Raw genomic sequence first — 23,036 nt, forward strand, 5'->3', positions numbered from 1 at the left:
TTCCATTTTCAAAGGTAACCCATATAAAAACGTCTTCAATTAGAAGTGAAGAAAGCAAAAGTAAATAAACTAATAGCTGTTGAAGGTGGGTAATGGGCACATGGAGTTCATTATGTTATTCTCTCTACCTTTATATTCAGTTGACCCTTGAACAACACAGGTTCACTTATACTCAGATTTTTTACAGTACAGCACTGTAAATGTATTTCCTCTTCCTTATGATTTTCTTTTTTTTTAAGGTTTTATTATTTGAGAGAGAGAGCAAGCAAGAGAAAAAGAGAGAGAGAGCACTTGCATGCACATGCACATGGGGGGGAGGGACAGAGGGGTAGAAGGAGAAGCAGTCTCCCTACTGAGCAGAGAGCCTGAGATGGCTTCCATCCCAGGACCCCAGGTCATGACAGGAGCTGAAGGCAGATGCTTAACCAACTGAACCACCCAGGTGCCCCCCCTCATGATTTTCTTAATAACATTTTCTTTTCCCTAGCTTCTTTTATTGTACAACTATAGTATGTGATACATATAATAAACAACTGTTATATCAAGTGTTAATCAACTGTTTATGCTATTGATAAGGCTTCCAGTCAACAGTACGGTGTTAGTAGTTAAGTTTTGGGGAGTCGAAGTTATACACAGATTTTTGATTGCACAGGGAGCCAGCTGTTCAAGTATCAATTGTATTTTAAATTGTTTCTAAAAGGGGTGCCTGGGTATCTCAGTCAGTTAAGCATCTGCCTTCTGCTCAGGTTATGATCCTGGAGTCCTGAGATCCAGCCCCACATCAGGATCCCCACTCAGCAAGGACTCTGCTTCTCCCTTTGCTGCTTCCCCCTCTCAGCACTCTCTCTCTCTCAAATAAATAAATAAAATCTTTTAAAAAAAATAATACACACTGTTCATTAAAAAGCTGAAGAAAAATTAGGCCTTAATAAGTATATTGCCTTAAATAGACCAATTGTACTGTTCTTCCCATTTTACCATAGAAGTCTGTGACATCCCAGTAAAGAATAGGGTCAATTTCCCATGATTCTGAGAGGGATGATTTCTTAAGATGGAACACAGAAATCTTTAAAATTGTTTTAATGCTGAATTTTATGGATAGATATATAGTCATAGACATAAATATATCACCCCATGCATTGTCAACATTAAACTTATGACCTTTCCAAATTTACTCATCCTGCAGAGAATATCTTTTAATTACTTCACCAAATTATCATACTTCTACATCATGTCTATAGACATTAAAATCAGGAGTTGCCATCTTTAAATGCTCCAGCTTGAAAGTTACAAGGTAAAGCTGCCAAGGAATCGTTGAATGGCTCTTGACATCACTGGTCAACATTTCCTTGGCCAGAATCAAAGAAACTTGATTCTAAAATTATGAAGGATATTTTTTGTCTTTTTCTATTATCTCCTTTTAAATTTTCTACTTATGCAGCATGTAACATTTTTGTAACAAGATGGAAACATGTTTTCTCTTGTTTTGCACACTAAAGCACTTAAGTGATATTGTAGCGAGCCCACAATGGTAGGAAGAGTGAAGCTGGAATTACAGGGCAATGTAAAATTGGCAAATGTTTAAACCTTATGAAACTCTTATATCTCCCACACCAATACCACTCCTCTCTACCTTAAGATGTACTGCCCCATTCCCCAGAAAATTTAAAAAAGAAAATTAAAGTGCACATCCTGGAACTACAGACCTGGTCTCCCATTACTTCACTAAAATAACATAGCAAAGAAATTATGAGGTTTTCTCTATACTGCAAATAAGTAATTTCTACTAAATTTTACATTATCAAGACTTAGTAAAAGAGTTCCGAAAGATACCATGAGAAAGTCAACTATGTCAAGCACATCTTCCACCTCTGCAACCCATAGGAAAACCCAGGTAGTAAATAGTAAGGCTAAATGCCTTTCTTTGAAATGGGAGGGCCCTTCTGAATAAAACTGCCCTTTGTATACCATTTCTTTAGTAATAGTAGGATTCTTTGGTGGTTCCTAATGTCTACAGTCTCAAAATAGTTTCCGAAAGTTTCACAATGAAAGTTTTGGGAATTGATTTCAATTCTAGTGACCATTAACCTGAATTATGTTCATGCATGTATTCATTTAATAAAACTTTCCTCCAGTGGTCATTACAGAGAAGATATAAATGCTAGGGCCTTATATCGCATACTACCTCACGAAGATAAATGCATATAAAAATACACACAGGGCACTGGGTGGTTCAGTAGTTGAGTGTCTGCCTTTGGTTCAAGTCATGATCCTGGGGTCCTGGGATCAAGTCCCTCATCAGGCTCCCCAACAGGCAGCCTGCTTCTCTCACTGCCTATGTTTCTGCCTCTCTCTCTTTCTGTCTCTCATGAATAGATAAAATCTTTATTTTTTTTAAGATTTTTATTTATTCATGAGAGACACAGAGAGAGAGAGAGGGAGGCAGGGACACAGGCAGAGGGAGAAGCAGGCTCAATGCAGGGAGCCTGACGTGGGACTCGATCCCAGGTCTCCAGGATCTGGCCCTGGGCTGAAGGCGGTGCTAAACTGCTGAGCCACCCAGGCTGCCTGTAGATAAAAATCTTTAAACACACACACACACACACACACACACACACACACACAGAGGCACCTCCCCTCAAATCACTGTCAGAGAGAAAGGAAAAGGGAAGCAGGAAATCTTACTGGAAGGACATAGAACACAAGTGGTAGGGTAATACCCACAAGAAAGCAGAAGCTGTGGTAGGTGAAGTGGGCAGAACCATACTCACGCTCATAACTGAGGTTGAAGCTCAGGAGATAAATTTTAATATACTATGCTTTCTCCACTACCCTGAGATTTACTTCTACTCATCGATATTGTAATTTCACATATTTATTTTGGGAAATGTCTACAAAAGAGAATAGATTTTTTTCTTTTCTTTTTTTTTTTTTTTGAAATATTTTTTTCAAAAGAAATTAGCAGTAATAGTATGGGCTCTAGAATTCTTATATCTTTGAGTCCCCACTCTGCCACTTACATAAGCTGTGGGCCCCGAAATAAGCCACTAATATTTCTGAGCACTTATTAATCTGTGAATTAGAGATGATAACAGCAATCACTTCAAAGTTTCATTTTGAGGATTAAATGGGCAGTTGGGATTGAGGGCTTCACTCAGTTCCTGACAAGAAGTAAGTATTCAGTGACTGTTACCGCCTTCTTTCAGTAGATGTAGTGTTTCTTTACAATAAAACACAGAATATACCTTTCTACATGGTGTCAGACCCAGCAACGAAGCACCTTATCACGTTTTTCCTCCCACTTTCCTCAGTCTTACCAAAAGAGCACTTAGATGTTCGGTTGTTTAATTTTACTGTGTGAAAGCCATTAGTGTAACCAGGGGAAGTGACGAATTCTGGAAGAAAAGATTCAGCAAAGGATGAAGAACTACCTTCTGATGCAGTGGTCCGGATTAGACGGAGTCCAGTGTGAAGATGAATTTAAATGCTAGAATGGCTCTCCAAGAGAGCTCACCCAGTCTCCTTTTCGAGAAGCTACCAGCACAGCAAAGTCCTAGGACAATCCGACTGAGATGAGGAGCTGGGAACTGTTGCCCATGTGTTTTCAAGGCCCCCTCAGGCAGGGACACACAAGGCTTCCATCAGTGTGAGGCCAGAGGACCCGAACTGTAGCCCAAATTGCATGCCACCTGGCTGAGTGAGGCCTTTTTTTCCAGGAGCAGTGCATTGTTAGCATATAAGAAACATTAATAAATTCCTATCTCAACTGTGCAGAAACGTCGCACAAGGAGAGAAGCCAGCGTGTCCTCTCACTGAACGGTTCCAGCTCCAGGTTAAGAAGGTACAACTTTCAGCGCCGCCGGTACAAGGGTCCCAGTTCAAACCTTCGGTCCCTGCCCCCATTAAAATTTAAAACCAGATTGGACCCATCACGGAGTGGCACCAGAGGACTGCAATTTCATCCAGCATGATTTTTATTAGCCTTGCAATTTCTTAATGGGCTCCCCTGAGGGCTGGCTGGGAGATCCCGCACTACCAGTCCGATTCGCTACAGGCAGCCTCATAAACGTGGCATCTGCCCCGCGACGATTGTCATAACATCCCACCGGGGTGCAGAAGGCAGAGCTAAAGGTCAACAAAACCACCGCTCAGGTGGCAGGGAGGTGAATGGGGAAAATGCTGCTTGCCGATCCGCTCCGCTCCCAGGAGCTAAGCAGGCAGCTGGGCGCCTCCTGCAATCAGCGCGTTTCACACATCTCATCAGTGTCACCACTCCTGACATCTCATTATGCACCAGAGGTGGAAGTGGACAGGTACGGAACACCCGAACTTTTCCTTTTCTTATTATTGCTGCGGCACACCATGAAGCTGGGAGTTAATGAAGTCCTGTGGGACAGACAATCAGTGTCTTTTTTGCTCGGTTAAATTACATTATATACAGATGCAAAAGAGAGAAGAAAAAAATAATCCCTCAGCTCTTTCCTGGTTAATAGAGAACGTTAGAAATATGATGATTCCATACTGGAAGCTGAAGTTGATAGCTTCTTAGCATGCAGGGTTTCTAATGAAGTCAGGTGACAAATCCACCAGGGATCTTCTTCATCAGAAGACCTCAAAGCGCTTTAAGAAACATTGTGAAAGAACTTTTTGCCTCAACTCTGAGGCAAAGTTGATTGGGGAATGATGGTAAGTCCTCCATTATAGGGAGGAGAATGCACTCAACCAGAGAGTAGAAGAGAATACCTCCCTTGGATCTGGAAAATCTGGAAAATCCATCACCCTCAGTGATGACCCAGAATCAGAGAATGTGACAATGAGACTTTTCTCTTACAATGATAGTTCGAAATTTCCACAGGGAGCTGATAGGAGTTGCATGGGGAAAAATAAATAAATAAATAAATAAATAAACTTCTTATGACCAAAGAAGGCTGGGGGACAGCCAGTTCGACAGGATAAAACTGTGTTCCTTTCTGCAGGACTCCGCACGCCTCTAATGTGTCACTGGGTGTCATGACTCCCAGAGTGAAATGGGAGTGTCTGTAGCATTTCCCATGCTTATTTGACCACAGAGCCTTATTCTCCAATGGTATATTCTTCACATGCTGAACTCACATGCGAAAATGCTGATTCAGTCCCATTCCTCATTACAGATGAGGAAACAGGTTTTCCTCAGGACTTGCCTATAATCTCGCAGGTAGGTATCATCCATGCCCAGAAGGTAGGACCAGACTAGCGACTCTCAGACCACTATAGCATTTTCTAACTTACCAGGAATCCAGAACACCAACGAGAGTCTCTATGCTTCTCCTCACTCAGTAAGTCATTCAGCATTTCTCTGTACTTCCTTCAGAATACCCATCCTCAACCCTGTTGGCTGCAGCTCGAAGATGCCTCACTTCCTTCTACTCTTGCCTCAGTATTGACCTTTCTCTCCCTGTATCTGAGCCCTAAGAGAACAGCAGTTAACTTGTGTTGGAACTAACCTGGCGTCAGACCACACTTGAGCCAGACTAGCATTCTGACTCTAATAGGAGCTCTAAATGGTATTTTATGAGACAAAGTGGTAGCTGCGAAATTTATAAAGCCTCAAATAGCTCTATAGTTTCTCCTGGAGGAAACCACACTCCTTAGTTTGACATCAAGACCATTCATGTTCCCCAACCTTTGTTTCTAGTCACTCCCTTTCCTGCTACTTCTTTTCAAACCTTACATTCCAATCAAATATCATGACTTATGTATAAGCCGTGTCTTCCCACTTCTGGGACTCCATAATAATTGTCTCTTCCCTAGTATCCACCTTTGCTCCTTGTCTCCCCTTGTCCTTATAATCCAAATAAATGTAGGCCTGGATAAAATGCCATACCCTCCAGGGAATTTCCAGGTAATGATTTTTCCATCTGATGATTTCTTGACCTTCAATGATTTTCCATAGCAAAATGCAATGCCTTTATTATCACATTTATGACACTTAGCTCACAGTTCAGTTATTGGGTTCTTATAACTCTCCTATCAAACAGTACATTCCAGGTTGAGGTTGTATCTTATTCACCTGCAGAGTTAACACGATCCTTCCAAAGTTGAACACAGAATTTCATCCAAGACCTTCACAGTTTCACAGTCTTCTGCTATGTATCAAAGTAAGTATCTAAAAATCCCATCCAGGGACTAATACACTGACTGGCACCTTGAGAGTGAGCTGTCAACAATATTTGAGGAGGACTAAAGGACCATAATTTCATTTTCCTGGTGCAAGAGTAACTTGCCCTCTCCGTTGGTCATGTTCTTCCATTCATTCAACATCTGAGTAAAATCATCAAGTAGTGTCCTTCAAACTCATATTAATCAGGGTCAGGCAGAAACAAAATAGATTTGCTTCTGCTTGTCTGTGCATACTTTTCCCCTCTGGGAAGAGAAAGAAGTTGAATGGCAGTGCTTTTTGGGGATGGGTACAGGAGCTGTGAGCCCAGGAATCATGGTTCTTACTTTGAGATTTATGGGGGGGGGGGGGGGGGGGGGGGGGCTTTAGTCAATTGATTCTGTCAACTTCACTCCATATAAATAGGTATTCATTGTGCAGGGACACTGAAAGGTTTAGTTAATTAGTATTTGTATAGTGTTTGGGAGGACCCATTATGAGAAACAAATGTTATAACACACCATTTCTTTCCTTAGATGGCTTTTCTCTCTATTATTAGAGGAGGGCTGTCTCACATAGAACTGAATGATGAGCCACCCCCGTTGGGAGCTGGTACATCATAAAAACAATCACTTTCATTTTGAATCAGGAACACTGCACATCACCAAAAAACAACTGATTTTGCGGTCCTGCATGCTATTGAAGGTGTATACGCTTTTATGTGTTTGTATTCTTTTGTTTGCTTGTTTACTTGTTTGTTAAAAGCAAACACTCTACTGAATTCTAAGGGAGATTTACCAAGTCTATGCTTCCTTCTCATTTAGCCAATTCTTTCTCTCTCTCTTTTTTTTTTTTTTTAATAAGGGGATCTTGCTGGGTTTTTAAATTTTAAAGTCAATTAATTAACATAGAGTATATTATTAGTTTTAAAGGTAGAGTTCAATGATTCATCAGTCTTATGTAAAGTCATTTAGTTCAGTTAGATGCTCATTCAGTTAGATGCCCTCCTTAATGCCCATCCCCCAGTTGCCCCATCCCCCACCCACCTCCCCTCCAGGACCCTCAGTTTGTTCCCTATAGTTAAGAGTCCCTTATGGTTTGTCTCCCTCTCTGATTCATCTTATTTTATTTTCTCTCCCTTCCCCTGTGCTTATCTGCTTTTTTTCTTAAATTCCACATAGGAGTGAAATCATATGGTATTTGTCTTTCTCTGACTGACTTATTTCACTCAGCATAATACCCTCTAGAGCCAGTTCTCTTATACAGAAGAGGTGCTTTATTTTCACACCTGTCAAAATGCCATGCAATAGCAATGTGTTAAGTTATCAAAAAGGATCAGTGAGCAGAACCAGAGGAAGAGGCCTTAATTGAGAGCCATTAAGAGAAAAAGTGAGGTGTTGTAGGCAAGCATTGGCTGATTCCCCTCAATTTCCATTCTCCAGCTTCCTTTCATCAATAACCCCAAGATTTTTCTTCCAGGCATCACTGGTCTCATAGTCTTACCCAGGTGTTGGTTGGATGAGGTCCATTCTAAGTTCCACAGTGGACACTCATCTAAAGCCTTGCATGGGGCAGTGTGGTCAAGTAACTCAACTTGGACCAATGACTCTTGAGGAGATATTTGTTGGAGGATTCTGGAAAAGCACCTTCCTCTTTCTGAGACTGTTCCCATAAATGAAAGACCCTTTCATTCCCATGCAATATGAAGACGAGAGCAAGTAGCCTTGGGAGCTGCTGACAGCCATCTTGTGGGCACAAAGGAGGCAGGCCTAGGTTAAATCTGACCCTCTGGTAGACAGAGCCATCCCACTAGTGAGCATTGAACTGCTGGATCAGGCCATATCTATGATTCCTGAGTTTTCCCATTCTGTGAGCCATCCTGTGAGTCTCTATCATTTAAATCTATTTGAGTTGTGTTTCTTCCCTTGTGATTAAAGTCTTTATAACAATTTTTTTTAAAAAAAGTAAAATATAAAAAGACAAATAAGAGAGTATGAGTTATGGAACTGGCACAAAAACAGACACATAGATCAGTAGAACAGAACAGAGAACCCAGAAATGGGCACTCAATTCTATGGTCAAATAATCTTAGACAAAGCAGGAAAGAATATCCAATGGAAAAAAAGACATCTCTTCAACAAATGGTGCTGGTAAAATTGGACAGCCACATGCAGAAGAATGCAACTGGACCATTTCCTCACACCATACACAAAAATAAACTCAAAATGAATGAAAGACCTATATTTGAGACAGGAATCCATCAAAGTCCTAGAGGAGAACAAGGGCAACAACTTCTGTGACCTCAGTCACAGCAACTTCTTGCTAGATCACATCTCCAGAGGCAAGGGAAACAAAGACAAAAATGAACTATTGGGATTTTATCAGGATAAAAAGCTTTTGCATAGCAAAGGAAACAATCAACAAAATTAAAAGGCAACCTACATAATGGGAGAAGATATTCACAAGTGATATATCATATAAAGGGCTAGCATTTAAAATCTATAAAGAACTTACAAACTCAATACCCAAAAAAAACACAAAAAATCCAAGAAAAGGGCAGAAGACATGAACAGACATTTCTTCAAAGACGACATACAAATGGCCAACAGACACATGAAAAAAATGCTCCACATCATTTGCCATCAGGGAAATACCACAATGAGATACCAAAAGCACAATGAGATATGACCTCATTACCAAGTCAGCAAACAACAGATATATGGGCAAGGATGAGGAGAAAGGGTAACATTCTTACACTGTTGGTAGGAATGCAAACTGGCACAGCCACTCTGGAAAACAGTATGGAGGTTCCTCAAAAAGCTAAAAATAAAACTACCCTATGACCAAGCAATTGCACTAACTGGGTGATGATTCCATGTGGTCAGAGAGAAGAATTAAAGACACCATGTGGAAGGTAGTGGGAAAGCCACAAAGCTAAAGGTGAAAGATGATATGGTTAGCCACTATCTAGGGCTGGGCTAACTTATATGCGGTAATAAATTATCTCAAATCCTCCTGGACAATACAATAAATGTTTATTTCTTGCTCACACAAAGACGGCTATAAATGTTAGCAATTCTCTAGGGTAAAACAACTGTCCTCTATATGTTATTGACCTCATGCTCTGAGCCATGTGGTCATCATAGCAAAGAAAAAGAAAGGGCTAGCTAGAGAGCCAAGCCCTAGAAATTAAAGGCTTCTACTCACATTCTAAGCAACTCATATGCCCCATCAGACCTTAAAAGGGTGGGAAAGTGCAAAGCTTCCTTGTGCTCAAAATAGTTGAGAACTGGATATTAGATAGAGATGGCTATCACAGAGGAGACTAAATGCAGAACTGTGATACATTCTCTTAGTTAAAACAGAGAGACAATTCTGGAAAATCACTTAAATACCCATTAATCGTAGGAGGTTCTTGGCACTTAATTGGAAGTAAGGAAATACTTTACATGGATTCCTCCTGAGTTATATCTGCATCCCCCATCAAAAGAACCTGAAGAAACTAGTACAGTGGTTATCATATCCTAGAAAGGCCAGAAGTTCCTTTGGCAAATCAACAGAATCAATACATGCCTTTCCTGTTTTTCATTTTTTATGGTTTTTAATGTATAAGCTTCTATGAGCAATATATTCCTTCATTAAATGCTTTTAGAGAATTCCTTTCTTCCTCCTTTAGAAAGGACACATGTCCCTCATTTTAGTAAAGCTGAGGTGATCTGTTGGTGTATATTTCATGGAAAATCTTCCCTCAACCACATACCTTGATTTGCATTTATGATGGTTCCATAGAGAAGGGCAGGCAGAGAGAGAACTTAAACCATTGTTGGGGTCAAATACACCTTCATCAGTATCCTGGCAGGAGTCTGTCATCAGCACACTTCAGTCAACAATGAAGGGCCACAAAAGGTCCTGCCCAACAGCCCTACCCAGGAACAAAGCAACATATGAAGATGGCAGGACAATACAGAGTAGGACCTATGTACCCTTCATTGATCTGCCCAGTGACATTAGTCCAATCCCCTCAAAGCTGAAATGAACCAGTAGGAAAAGAAGCAGAATGTCCAAATTTATGTAAGAGAGCTTATGCCTGAGACAACCATTTCATAGACTCAAAAACAAGTTAACATCCATTGATTCATACAAATGGCAATCCCATCAAGAGGACCTCCAACTCCATAACAGTTTTTATCAAAATGCGGTTCAGTACTCTTTTAATTCTACCTAACACCCCTGTTTCTCTCCTTCTGGTCCCCCTTCTCTCCACCTCTAAAGCAAGCCCCTGAAAGACAAGAGTTCTCTCTCTCAGAGCTGGATGTCCAATCGATGAAGTCAGCTTCCATGACACTTTCGATGTTTGAACGACTGCATTCTCCCTCATGCAAAATGAGATGCCCTTCCTATAGCTTTTACCCAAATTTCTTCACCCTCAGGGCTCCACCTGGTACTATCGCTAGCTAGACAAGGCTCTCTATACTCCTTTCATAACAACATGCGTTTTTGAGGCAGTACTGTGACTCTTTGGAGAAAGCACAAACCTCAGAGTTGTGGCACTAACAGCAAGGATCTTGAAAAAGAAGATGGATGGGTAAGCAAACAAGATTTCAAAGAGGACATCACTGAGTTGAAAACCCCATTCTTCCAAATTCACTGAGTTGCCTGTTATATTACAAGACAGGTGATTGTTTGCTGTTTCAAATAGAAATGCTATATATATATTAGACTCAAAACTGATAACATTTCACAGCAAAATTAAAAATGTTCAACATGCCTAGTAAGACACCACATGTCCAAACACTTATGAAACTCATATTGTTTCCACCAACACAAACACCTCCACATCAGTACCACTACCACTAACACACACACACACACACACACACACACATCTAATCTATATCTAATTTCTGAAATCCGTTCAACTACTACCTGAGACCCTTCATGGCCTGGAAAGGGAGCCTACTCATGGTTGAGTGCTCTCTTACTTCTTCATCAGGTTCAGGAAGATGGTGATTCACAACAAAGTCTCCAGGAAATGAACTAATAAACCTCTGAGAAAGCAAGCTTCTCTATCAGATGAAGAATTCAATATACTGATAATGTAACATATTCATATATCACAGTTCTCACATTCCATTGCTAAGAGCTTCCATATAATCCACCCATGACACAGATGGAGAAACTGAGACCAAGATTAGAAAACTAAATCGTCCAAAGTCACCAATGAGTCAGTGAACAAACTAACTCAAACATTTCTGGTTCTTCATTCACCAAGCCCCAGTGCCCCTGTAGAATCCAAAGAGCCATATTATGGGCCATCCTACTACCCAAAGCAATTTCTTAGCACTTACACCTCTTGGTAGGCTAGCTAAAGTCCCATATTTGGAAAGGCACAGAAGAAAGCTGATCATTACACTCCCATAATCAGACCCAAAATGAGTCCATGTATTTTTGCATGATATGAGGTTCCCTGAGAAAATTCCACACAGTATTTATTTAGACCAGAATGGTTTCCATTTACGAAGCTGTACTTCAGAAGAAAATAATCATGTCATGTCCCAGTGGGACTGCCCTCTGCCTGTCATTAATAGAGTCATTTTCACAGGGCTAATAAAGCTCACTGTTTTCCATTGAGAACAGAAACTATTATTTTAAGATAAAAGCTAAGAACAAATTTACCTAAGATGATTCAAACTCTTGTATGGTAGTGTAATAATTACTTGGTGATATTATAATATCTAAGAATGATAAGGACTTTTGGGGACCAAAATGGGATAGAGTCTTTGAAATCATAACCTCATTTGTTGTTAAAATACCTTGGTGGGAAAGGAACAGGCGGATGGCATGAACTCATTTAATACAAAGAGTCTTTGAGAAACAGAGAGGCACAATTAATTTGTTCAGATGAATTTAAGCCTGCATTCAGGCTACAAATTGCCTGAATTCCCTCTTCTTAAAGAAAAAGCAAGAGAAAGAAGCCTTCAAAGTCTTGAGCTCAAAAATGTGGCAAGGCTTCTATTACATAGCCAGTTCTGGTTATGACAAAATTGCAATAAACAATGCCATAAATTATAACACCTAAGCCATTCATAACAGTTTGCAGAACACTCACTCACTTTCTTTCTTAATTATGTAGTCCCACTCTGTTTTTAACCAGAGGTAGTAATATCCAGCACATTCTGACGGTTTCCTGTGAATGAGACACTGCTTTAAGTGTTCTATGTGTATGAAATAGGAATTAATGGAAGGAAATTAAGAAAATTTGCCCAATTTTATATGATAAGTAAGTAGAAGGATCAGCCTCAAATCCAGTTTTTATTCAGAGCTCAAGCTCATAACTACTCTGGCATCATGCACTTGAATTCTTAGTTTCCTCCTATCACTACCCTTTTGTATCAATTGTCTTCCTCTATCCAAAACCTGGTAGCCAGGGAGTACTAACCTTAATCAACTGACAGGTTAAGTGACTTGCCACACACTCAAAATCAGACAGGACATTTCTAGAACTATGAGTCAGGCTGAAGGAGTCCTGTTCATCACGTATCCCATCTGTCTCTGCTACCTGCCGCATCATCCTTTTAAGGAGGGAAAGTCTTTTTCAGATGTGAAGCCACTTGCCTTCCCAACTCACCCTGCCCTCACAGTAGGGGAAATGGTACACATGAGGGGCCTCACTTCACAGAAAAACTAGAAGCACAAGGGATTCTGTAAGTTTCCTCCAAGACAGGAAGGTAATGGTTGGGTTCCTACATCTTGGGTTTCTGGCCTAACAACCAGCTCAACCCATCTTTCAGTAGCACCTACCTCCCCAGGCACACAAGACTGATGATACACAAGGAATAAAAATGCTTTGAAATGAAAGAGAGGAATAGGAAAAAAAAAGAGAGAGAGAGAGAGAGAGAGAGAGAAGGAGAAGGAAATGAGAGGAGGGAAGGGAGAGAAGATAGGAGGCAGAGGAGGAGAGAGGAGAAAAAAGTAAGAGAAGAAAAGAAGGAATAGGGAAGGAAAATAATAAGGAGAGAAGAGAAGAAACAACAGCAGAAAAGTATTTTTTGTGTTTCAGTAATAGGAGGGGAAAAAACAGGGAATGGAAAGTCATTTCAGATTGGCCTCTTATCTAGCTATACACATTATTTTTCAAATGTAAAATCTGGCACATCACCGTATTACACCAATTTCTAGAAGAATCCCCTTCAACAGAAAGTAAAGATTAAATTAAGCAATGTGATTTTGCTTTTTAAATAATAATCCAGTGCAGATATATACCTTCATCCACCCATCCATCAAGGAGGAATCCAATATGCATCCCATTCACAGAGAATTTAGTATCTAGTTGAGGGAAAAGATATTTCAATAAATACACATAATTTAAATAATTTTAAAAGATAAATTCCTAAAATGAGTATGATATGGTACTGTGGGACTTCCCAAGAGGAAAATCCTTCAATTTTAAGAAAAATAAAATTTTCCTAAGAGACGTATACACTGAAGATTCCCCAAGTAAGTCTGAAAATATAAATATTTCCCAAAAGATGCTGGTGATTTGACCATATGACATCAGGGTTATGTAGGAGTTACTTTGTGGTCACTAGATGAATGGATGTGGTAAGAAGCTTGGGGTTTGCGTTTTGTCAAGTTGAGGAACATCCTTGAAGACCACAGCTTTAATCCATTACCTTCACTGAAGAAACCATCCCTAGTGCTAGTGATGGTGAGTTCTGGGTACAAGGAAGGTGCTGCCCAGTCACAATACTCATCTGCACCCTTCTTTTCTCTTCCTGCTTGTGATCAATACCACCTACCTGCATTTATTTGCACTCCCTAACCATAGAAAATCTGAGTTTTTCTCCACCAATACCATCCTACCACCTCAAATGTTATTAAAGATCTCCTGATCACATTATTTTTGATACATCTCATCACACCTTCCTTCAACCCTTTCCCTCTCCTGGGTTTCATGATGCTGTGGCAAGAGCTTTCAAACATACATTTAGCAAGAGAATCCTTCTTTCAAATGAGATCATAAAGCTCCAATAGATTACCACAGTCTTATGGTAAGATTTGAAATCAGGCACTGTTAAGTCCTCAAATTTTTTTTTAAGGCAGTTTTGGCTATTCATTGTGTTCCCATAAAATTTTTTAGTCAACCTTGAAATTTCTATTGAAGGAAGGAAGAAAGGGGAGAAAGAAATAAGAGTAAGAAAGAAAGAAAGAAAGAAAGAAAGAAAAAGAAGAAAGAAGAGCGAGAAGCAATCTAGAAAGGCGCTATAGCGAAAGCCTACCCCACTTCCAATCCTTCCTTCCTTCATTCCTTCCTTCCTGCCGTCCCGTCCTCACGTCCCTACCTCCTCCCTCCCCCCTCCCTCCCTCCTCCCAAGAAAGAACAAAGAAAAGAAATTAACAAATCTGTTGGGATATTTTATTGGAATTGCATTGACTCTAAATATTACCTTGGAGCATACAACTTAACTGGAAGAACTAACACCTAAACATTACTGAGAACTCCAATAATGGATTTCATTATGTTTCCACTGGTTTAGATTCATTAATCTTCTTATATTTGTGGGTTTGTAATTTTCATCAAAGTTGAAAAAATGTTGGCCATTATTTCATTAAATTCTACCTACTAGCTCCCTACCTAAGCAGCCCTGAGCTCCTACCAGTGAGACTGGGCTTCTCTCTTCTTGGGTTCTATTTCCCAGCGCTGTGTTTGGGAATGTGCTCCCAGACAGAAAGCCACTCTCCTAGTGTGTTCCCCTTCTCTCAAGGATCACAGCCTTGCGCTGTTATCTCTTACATTTCAACTAGATATGTAGTTGGGTATGGCAGGAGGGTAGTCTGAAACTCGTTATTCTCTCATGGCCAAAACCAGAAGCCCACCCATTCATATATAAGAGTAAGGCACTAAAAATCTAAGTGGATGATCTGTGTAAGCAGAACTTCATGAGGCTTCCAAATGTCAAAATCTGTGGATCTTTACTTTGATTTTATCTTTCCAAAGAAGAATCTTTGTCTCCTTTCTAAAAGGAGGAGAACTTGGGTTGCCAGGATTCCAAGCTGGGCAGAGGAAAGAATTTAGTGGGATCAGGAGAAGTTGACCTCTCTCTAAAGAGCAAGCAGACTTTCCATTCATCTGCTAGATTTCAGTACCACCCTACATCTCCATCTCTCTGTGCTTGATATCAAGTGCCTAATTAATATCTTATAAATTCAATTTGTCCACAAATAATGCCTCTGCATCCTGGAGGGAGAGTAAGAAGAGATATCTGGTTGGGTCAGTCAGGAGCAGTACTCTAGGGATCTAACCATTCTTTACAGTTTTTTTGTTTGTTTTGTAGTAAAGTTGAACTTTGGCTTCAACCAGCAAGTATGTGGTTTCCAGAGAATGTTGATGAAGATTTTTTTCATTCAAAACCTCAAATAACCACCCACATGCATACCTTTTAGCATCTTGCCTCAGACCTATTTCCTTTTACTTAGATTTTTCTAAACCTAAAGCTTCTTTTGGGTTCTTTGGGGCAAACTGTCTTGCTTTTCATCTAAAAGCAAGTGGAGTGCCTCCACTCTACCCCATTAAATCATTTGCGCCTCTCTTACTTTTCATCTTCACATAATGTTTGTGTTTGAAATGTCTCCTCATTTTATCAAAGAAGAGATTTATGTCTCTGTTTTCCTATTCTCCTTTGATTATACCTATGTGAAACAGGTCCCTGACTCTGGTTAAGAATACATTCTTAGCTATGTTCATCTTCACAGCCACATTTTCAACAATTTTTATCTGCTTTTTGGGAGACCATTAGTTCATTACTATTTCTTGAATCCCATATCATCTCCCTTTCTGGATTGCTTTTACAATTTTTCAGAGACTGCACAAGGGTGATAAACTTTCTGAATTCTGTATAGTGTGTATGTCTTTATTTTGTTCTTACTCCAAATAGTATATGACTGCATATAGGATTCTAGGTTTAAAATCCTTTCCCAGATAACTTTAACAGCATTGTTTTCAGACTTCTTTTTCCACTAATATGGCAGATCAGATGTTCAGAGAAAATTCTTCCAGTTATCACAACTGAAATTGCTGGGTAAAACATCTGGATGAGTCAAGTGAATGTAAAGGAATTTCTTGGAGGCAGAAATGGAGAGGATGCTGAGCTCTCACCCTCCCTCTTTCCCTGGAGTTTCAGAGTTGCATGGGTTTAACCGCGTTTAACAGTGGTCCTAACATCCACAGTAGACCAAACCTATCTCTTGCTCCCAAATAAATAACTCCTCTTTGTTCTATGAGCTACTTTTAAGACATCACCTTGAGAGCCATAGATCCAACCACATCGTGTACAAAGGGAAAGAAGGAGGTGGGGAGGGAGAGAGAGAGGAGGAAGAAATGCCAACCCAGTAATTCCCACAGCAATCCCTTCATTAATTACCCTAAGGGTATGCCCTGACTCAAGCTTGGAATTTCTTCCAGAGCCCTATAGAAGAGTATAGCTATATTATATCAGTTCTCTCTACATTTACTTTGCTTTGTGTTTATTCTGCTCTGGTTTCTCTACCCATCCAACTCAATATGTCCTTCAGAAACGTCTCAAGCCCATTGGTTGCCTCATAGCATCTTACAGTGTTTTCCAGCATTCTTTCAGATTCTTTGTCCTCATATATTTTTTCTTGTTTTGATGTATCACCATGATACATGGTAGGTACAATCAATGTCTTGTGAAGAAAATGAAAAATGTACCTGAGCTAAAATGAAAAGAAGACCATGATGTATTCATTCATTTATAAATCCATTCATCCATTCCATAATTTTTAATGAGATCTGCTGTTTATTAAGCATAGTTCTAAGCATTTGGAAACATTACTGGCAAAACAAATTTCCTCTATTCAAGGAGCTTATATCCCAGAGTGCCATGAGGTCTTAAAAAAAGTACAAGTTGAAGAACAATATAAATAAGGCAATAACATCTTTGTGTGCAAATGTATGCATGTACACCTGTGTGTGTGTGTGTGTGTCCTTTCAGATATAATCACCAGAGGATAGGATTAGAGAAGCAACATGTGATTTGGCTTGTTTTAACTCATCATTTGCATTTCTATATTGTTCATTAGTACAATTGATTTAGTCTCTGTTCTAGGTAGTTGGGATATACCAGTGAACAAAGCAGACAAACATTTCTGCCTTCTTGAAGATCATATTCTAGCAGGAAAAGCTAGATGCTAAATAAATATAACAAACTTATATAGAATATTGGCAGGTGATAAGGACTATAGGAAAACAGGAAAGAAAAAAAAAGAAAACAGGAAAGAGTAAGGGAAATTGCAAGCATGATATATTTGTGAGCAACACTGGGTTGCAGTTATAAATAGGGTTGTAATGGTAGACCTCAACGAGGAAGTAACTTCAGCAAAAAAGTTAAAAGTGAACAGTGGTACTTTTTTTTTTTTCTTTTTTGAACAGTGGTACTTAAAAAAAGGACGAGGAAGAGTATTCAAGCAGAAGGAGCAGTAAATACAAAGGTTTCAGTGTAGAAGCAAGCCTGGCATGGTCCAGGAACTGCGAGGAGGCAACAATCTTGGAACAGAGCAGACAAAGGTGACAGAAGTGAGTAGTGAAGGCAGAAAGGAATTGGAGGAGGGGATTAGTGCAGAGAATGGCCCATTAGGTCAATGTTAGGACTTGTCTTTTAATTGCAAGACCATTTGGGAGCCACTGGAATGTTTTTGGGAAGAGTGAAATCATCAGACATATTTTGAAATATCACCAGGGCCCCACTAATCTGGACTGAAGGGAGGTAAGGATGGAAGTAGAAAACCAGTTGGGTAAGCCTTGTAATACTCAGTAAAATGTGAGAGTGATGATGATAGCTAACATGCTACAAAGTGGGCAGATTAGTGGTAAAGCCAACATAATTTCCTGATAGATTTGATATAGAATTTGGAGGACCAAGGATACTTCCATGGCCTGAGCAACTGAAAAGACAGAGCTGCCACAAACTTGGTCCAGGACTACAGTGGGAAACAGAAGACAAGCAGTGGTGATCAGGAATTCAATTTATAATCTCCTAGACTTGAGATGCCGCTTCCATATCCAAGTGAAGATAACAGTAGGCCCTAAGGTATGGGAATCTAAAGTTCAGGAGAGAGCTCTGGGATGGAGATTACAATATGGGAGTCATGAGCATGGAGATATATATAGAGAGAGTTCATAAATTTGAAAAGATCATTTGGGAAAGTTGGCATGTCATTTTCTACTTACCATCATTCATTTTCCATTCCTTGAACACCTTGACTAACACAAGTTATCAAATGCAGAATATTGTGTGTGTTCCTCCTCTCCATTCCCTCTACCACTTCCCTAGTTCAATTTAACTTTCTTGGTTGAGATGCTCCTGCCTCCCATGGATCCCCAAGGCATCCTACACCCCACAACCAGATCAGTGTGACTAAAGCACACCTGTGATCATGCAGTGCCTCCTCAAAGCTTACCTGTCACCTGATGAACTCAAGGTGCCACACACTCAACCAGCCATCCTAATTCCAGCCTACTTCCCAAACCTATAACTCACTAGTCCCATTCACACACATCATGTTCTTTGCACTATTCCCACAGGCTCTTGCCTCAGAGACTTGTGCATATTGGTTTCTCCACCAGAAATGCCTTTCCTCTGCAACCCTGAACCTAAACCCTGCCCATTCTTGAAGGCAAAATACAAATACTGTCTACTTCAGCAGACCTAGATGGCTGCCCCATCTGGAAGTAATGTTTCCCACCTTTGATCCCCCACTTGATGGTAGGGGGAGAGCACGGCATGAGCAACATTTTGCAAAGCAAGCACAGCAGGACAGAGAGGAGCTTCAATTCTGAAAATAAAGTGTTCCACGAACGAACAAATTTGGATAATACAAAAGTTCTCTCAACATTCGCATTATGTTGTCACATGTGGAAGGCTCTCAAAGTCCACAAAAAAAAAAAGAACCCTATTACTTTGTTTAACCCAGCTTTCACAAATGTATTTGACCTTGGAACATTTTATCACAAAATACTTATTAACATTCCATGAAATGTGTGTTCCAAGGTTCTCACTTAGTATTTAGAGCTAGAGACCTGAATTCTAGTCCTAGTTAAGCACCTGTCAGCACTGGTTTTCATCAGATCCAGGTCCAGATAAAGCAACTGTGTTTGTCAATACAAGTGACGTGTTATCCCCATACCTGTGCAGGGAAACCAGACATCCCAACATCTATAGGGTAACCATGCATCCCAGGACTGGAGTCTCCCAGACACTGACACAAGCCAAGTAGATTTTGACAGACATGCCCTTCTGGTTCCTAAAGATTCCCTCATAATGACTTAGGGCCACATGGGCTATGAGGCCAAATTACTAGGTGTGTGACCTCTATCAGGTCACCTCTCTTTAAGGACCTCAGTGAACTCATCTCTTGAATAAAGGGCCTTGTCTAGATGATACACAACATTCCCTCCTACTGTAGTGAATTGACTCTATATGTCCTTTAAGACTTACCTAATCCCTAGATGGCCTCTCCTCCCTAATTATCCCCTAAAGGGGTCTCTTTTCATGTTACTATTCTCCTTCAGAAAATGGCAGATAACCGTGAACATGTCTATAACTCAATAAATATATGCTGCACAAATATTTAAAGACAACTAAGGCATTGAAAAATTCAAAATTACTTTTTGAGATGGTGAAAAATTAAATGAAAACTAAGAACCAAAATGATCTGGTCAAAGCAGCAAGCACCACAGAGAAATAACACGGTATCATTTTCTAGCACTCCTACTAGCAAACTTGCACTGCCAGTAATGGCTACCACTAGAAATTTACTCAGTTGGAGGAGCAGTTTCAGTGGCCCAGATGTTAGGATACCAGCCCCCAATCAATCCTATTAGATGGGTACTATTATTACTTCCACTTTGCAGATGAGAAAACTGAAGCACAGAGGGGTTAAGTAACTTGTCTGAAGGCTGCCAGGTAGCAAATGATATGTTCAAGTCCCCACAGTCTAGCTCCAAGGTCCATACTTAAGCACTATGCAACCTGCCTCTCCCTCCCATTCACTGGCATTGCTCTCATGGGCATCCCAACAACTCACATTATTGCCCAGGAAGACTTAGAAACTGTTCAATGTCCCACAGCTCTCATTACACTACACAACACTGATACACAACACAACTCAGCACACCCACTGCCTCATGATAAACATTTGAGATGTTACTGACAGCCAACTGCAAGAAAGGGACAGAGGAGCAAGGTGGAGTCTATGATCAGAGGACTATGGTCCCAGAGATGATAAAATTGGCAATGAACTGAAAGGAAATGTGTATTTGGGGGACACAGGAAGCCAGAAGTGGCAGGCTGGTGCAATCTTCCTTGAATGGAAGGTGAAAGGAGCCCCTGAGGGGAGGATAAGGAGGTTGTGAGGCATGGGGGAGGGAGGAGACAGGCAGAGAAGTTAAGGAAGAACAGAAAAGTTATGTTATTTGTCATTGCATACATTTTTGACACTAGTCCAAAATTATTAAAAACCCCAAAACAAAAAAACCCATGCCCACAAACCCAGGAAGTATAGTTTGGGATTCGCAAAGTTTAATTGAATGAAGCAGCATTCACTAGAGAATCTCATGTAGTGTGTGGCACCTAATAGGCACCCCATAAATGTTTGTTCCAAATAAAGGAGACAAAAAGAGGAAAACCGAGAAGTGGTTTCATAATGAAAAAAGCCCCTAAGGGAGTAGGTGCTCAATAAATATTTTTTATCATTATTTTATCAACATTATTTTTTTATCATTTATCATTGAGAAGTCCAGAGAGTTGTAAAAGATTATCTGATATACTTCCAAAGAGCCCTCAGCCTCTGATTTCAAGTCTTGAAAATGCCCTGGGGAGGCTGTGGAATCTCTCAGTGGGGACATTTAAGAACACATTCTTAGGGGAGCCACTTGGAGGGGTGCTTAAGATGATTTCAAAGCAGATAAATCAAGGTAAAGAGGGCAGACCAAATGTCCCAGCAGTGCTTTCCAGCTCTGATCTGCACTCGGGAGCTGAAGCTTCCACTCTGCTCTCCATGGAACAGACGAGCCGGATGAACCAGCAGACATCCCCATCCCACCAACTGAGGATGGCTGAGTGATCTGGAAACCTTCCAGGGGGGCCTGGTTAAATTGGGGGCCATTTATTTCATGAAGAAATAAACCACAGAGAGCCCCTTTCCAACACGCACATGGAAAGCAGGACAAAACGCTGCGGAGATTATCTGTTCAGAATTTGCTTTAAAAGAGCCCAGGCAGCACTCATTTGTTGTTGAGAAAATATATGATTAACCATAGTTAACTATGAATTCAGATGTTGTGCATTAGACTCGCTTCTCAAAGTTTGAGAGCATTTAATATTATATATCGCTGCCATTTGGACTAAATTGTTTTTTTAATGTACACAATATTACAAATTTAATTTGAGCTGTTTGAATCAGTCTGTAAAAAAGATTTGATTATACCTGAGTGCTCTGGCCCCGGCTCTTCCGTATCTCAGTAATCTTGGCGGTAATTGGCTGATTAGGCGTCTCACACTCCATCTTTGCCTCAGTTTCCATGGCAATGTTACAGGAGCTATTATAGATGAGAACTTCATCTCTTTCCACTTTAGGGCTGAAACGAGAGGGGAGGTTAAATGGGGTGTCATCAATCTTAATGAAATGCAATTATTTTTACTCTTATTAATCATTGCAAGCCATTAGCTTGTGGCAACTACAGGCCACCATTTGTCAAATTTTGCAAATTTCTGTAATTTTGTTTCCATTCTTTTATTGTTTATTTGTTTTCCTTTTATCTGCACACGCTGCAATGAAAATGCACATGGTAAATATCTTTCACTGAGGCCTTTCTCTTTTCCAAATCTATTAGGAACATTAGCAAAAGCTTCTCCATATCCCAACTTAACAAGCAATGTGCACACAATACTTTCAGTTCCAAAAATGGAAGCAAATGTTGGGCAGAGGTGTTTCTTTCTTTCTTTTTTTTTTTTTTTCTTTTCCCCTTCCCTCTTTCTGTTCTTACTCACACTTAGTGTTGGGGGAGTGAATTGCCTCAATCCCCCCAGGGCAGATGGAGAAATTGGAAAACCCACACAACTGGCTAACTGGTCCCTAATTCCAACTGTGAAAAAATGAGCTCATTTAGGCTTTCAATTCCCTCTCCCCAGCTGATGGCAATGAGGCTCTGTTGCTAGCAGTGGAACATTAACTTAGTAAATTAATTAAACTTACTTAACAGCCCAGACTAAGGAGATTCGATATATGTGCCAGTTATACTACCAGCCACTCACTTTAAAAGTCCTCTTGCTTTAAGGAGAGAAGCCAGACTGGATTTAAAATGAAAAACAGCAGTGTGGCATTACAGAAAGTCTAAAAATATGCTGTCTAGAGGAGGTGAAAGTGTGGATATTGCAGGCTATTGTCCCCAACAGGTGTGATACTTATTCAAAAACAATCCTGGTTTCAGGCATTGTTGCAACTAACTCAAAGATTATTAGTAACGATAAAGCATGATGTCCCATACTTTTTAACAATTTCATTTGTATGATCTCATTTGGGCCAGTAAAGTAGATACAGGCATAACAAATGTAACCTAAAGAGATCGGGAGATTTGCGTAAAGCCAAAAACAAAAGTGCGACAGCTCCAAGATTAGAACCCAGGTGTCCTGTTTCCTAAAGCAAGACTCTCAAGTTTTACAATGCTGTTTGAACATCAGCATAAAGAAGGCAGATACCATAGGAAAAGTGGCAGGGCCATGGAAAGGACAAAAGGTCACTGCTTGACAAACTATAAATCATGTCAAACTAGAGCATCTTTTCCCAAATCAATGTCAAGATGGTTTTTCCCACAATTTGCTAG

At 40.1% G+C, this 23,036-nt stretch overlaps 1 protein-coding gene across 1 annotated transcript in view; it reads right to left on the reverse strand.

Annotated features, from left to right (window-relative positions):
* The window catches only part of PKHD1 (PKHD1 ciliary IPT domain containing fibrocystin/polyductin), a 469,885-nt gene that overhangs the window by 351,259 nt on the left and 95,590 nt on the right, over nt 1-23,036 (reverse strand). The window contains 1 exon segment of the mRNA XM_038554300.1: nt 21,641-21,791. Coding sequence (XP_038410228.1) covers nt 21,641-21,791 — 151 coding nt within the window.

This window comes from Canis lupus, chromosome 12, assembly GCF_011100685.1.
Source record: "Canis lupus familiaris isolate Mischka breed German Shepherd chromosome 12, alternate assembly UU_Cfam_GSD_1.0, whole genome shotgun sequence".
NCBI classification, from domain to species: domain Eukaryota; kingdom Metazoa; phylum Chordata; class Mammalia; order Carnivora; family Canidae; genus Canis; species Canis lupus.